Genomic DNA, 2,253 nt, shown 5'->3' with positions numbered 1-2,253 from the left:
CCCCGCCCCCCCCCCCCCGGCCCCCAGTCTTTTGGCGGGTGGGGGGCGCGGGAAAAGTTTCACTCGTGCCAACAACCTTAAAAGCCACAAACTTATTCACACGGGGCAGAAAATGTACAAGTGCGAGGACTGCCCCATGACCTTCCAGCAGGCCATCAGCCTCAAGAACCATCAGAGGATCCACAGCAGCGTGCGCCCCCACAGCTGTGACCTTTGTGGCAAGACTTTTCGCCAGTCTATGAGCCTGACGGCCCACCGCCGCGTCCACACTGGAGAGCGTCCGTTTAAGTGTCAGATGTGCAACAAAACCTTCATCAAGCAGTGGCAGTTAAAGAGGCACTCCATGGTTCACACCGGGGAGAAACCATACAGCTGTGAAGTATGTGGCCACCGCTTTAGGCTGGCACGAAACCTGCATCGCCACACACTTAGGCACACGGGCGTCAAGCTCTTCATGTGCGGCATGTGTGGGAAAGGCTTCACTCGTGCCGACAGCCTCAAAATCCACGAACTCATCCACACGGGGCAAAAACCTTTCAAGTGCGAAGACTGTTCCAAGACTTTCAGACAAGCTGTGGGTCTAAAAAACCACCGGAGGATCCACGGCGACGCGCCGCCCTTTCGCTGCGAGTTCTGCGGCAAGACCTTCTGCCATTCCATAAACCTGACGATCCACCGCCGCGTGCACACCGACGAGCGGCCCTTCAAGTGCCAGGAGTGCGGCAAGACCTTCCGCCAGTCCATTAGCCTGAAGGTTCACCGCCGCATCCACACTGGCGAGCGACCGTTTAGCTGCAAGGAGTGCGGCAGGACATTCAGTCAGCAGACCAGTCTGATTGTGCACAGCCGCACACATTCCACAGAGAAGCCGTACTCCTGCACCTGCTGCGACAAGAAGTTCAAAGACCCCAGCAGCCTGAAGGTGCACCAACGGGTGCACACCGGCGAGAAGCCGTACACCTGCAACATCTGCAGCAAGACCTTCAGCCAGGGCAGCCACCTGCGCACACACAGGATCCACATGCACGCAGGCGGAAAGCAGTACATCTGTGAAAAGTGCGGGAAGACGTACTCCAATCAAAGCAACCTGAAGCTGCACAAATGCCGCTTTGCATAAACTGTAAACTACACACAATAACAAATGACCTCTGATTGGACAGCCCTGATTGAAGCTCCGCCCACTGTCATTGTGACCATAACTTGGTTATAAAGTTACAGATAAAATAACTGTAAATATTCAAGTTGTACAAAAAAGCTTTTTTCCCGATGTTTATAAGATATTTAATAAAATATTTGGAACATAAGAGTATTATATAAATATTTACACAGAGTTGTACATATAAAGAAAAGGAAAAACAATAAATATGAATCAATATTTGAAGATAATGTATACGTTTCCCTTGTTAAAGCCTACTGTGTGTGTGTGTGTGTGTGTGTGAGTGAGATCCTGCTGCACTACAGTGTCTCAGACTTGATGCTGGTTGTTTTGGTCTGACCACTGTACAGCTGACATGCTAACAATGCTAGGCTAATTCACTATCTGAGAATCTGATTGGTCTGACAGAGTACCTCCACACCCAGGGGCCGACATCAGGACTTGGACCTGAGGCTGACTACAGTCCAGCTCTGATGCTCTGCTCCTTCTGAACCCTGGATGGCGCTGTTGTCCTGAGGAGACCTTGTCTCTGACCTGTCCTACAGCCCAGTGTGCCCTGCTGTGCCAGATAAGAACAGTGTCAGAAGTCCAGAGACAGAGAGACGACCACAGAGGGGCGTCCTCTGTGGTCGTCCCCCAGCAGCCGCATCTGAAGCTGCTACAGAGACGGAAAAAATTAGAAGCAGAGAAATGTTCCTGTTCTGTTGGACTCACCTTTGTTTGGTATTCAGGTCTTCAGTGGTGGACCTGTGGAGGGCTGCTGAACTTGGTCTTCACCCTCAGCTGTGGTTCTGGTCTGCAGAGTCAACTGAGGAGGGGGAGAGAAAAACGAACCCTGGAGTAGTTCCAGTGTTAGTTCTAGGACCTGGTCTGGGTCTTTGATTTCAGGATCATATTGAACATCACACAGACCTTCATTTTTACCCTTCACAGTGTTCAAAGTTTGGTCCTCGGGCCAATTTTAGGACATGGACAGTTTTAATGCGGCCCATCACTTCTAATCTAACATTCATTCCAATGAACTCTACATCACTTTTCACCCTGTACAGTTCAACTAGCACTTTAGATATTGTTACACTAATCTTTTGTGGAAAATA

General features: G+C 50.2%; 1 protein-coding gene across 1 annotated transcript in view; it reads left to right on the top strand.

Moving 5' to 3' along the window:
• Positions 1-1,391, top strand: part of LOC103382401 (zinc finger protein 708-like) — a 4,101-nt gene extending 2,710 nt beyond the window's left edge. The window contains exon 6 of the mRNA XM_025057225.1: positions 331-1,391. Within this exon, the coding sequence (XP_024912993.1) occupies positions 331-1,117 (787 nt within the window). The 3' untranslated portion in view covers positions 1,118-1,391. The remainder of the gene's footprint in view (positions 1-330) is intronic.
• Positions 1,392-2,253: the final 862 nt, after the last annotated feature.

Source organism: Cynoglossus semilaevis, chromosome 8, assembly GCF_000523025.1.
Source record: "Cynoglossus semilaevis isolate Cse_v1.0 chromosome 8, Cse_v1.0, whole genome shotgun sequence".
NCBI classification, from domain to species: domain Eukaryota; kingdom Metazoa; phylum Chordata; class Actinopteri; order Pleuronectiformes; family Cynoglossidae; genus Cynoglossus; species Cynoglossus semilaevis.
This window is presented reverse-complemented; position numbering and strand designations above follow the sequence as displayed.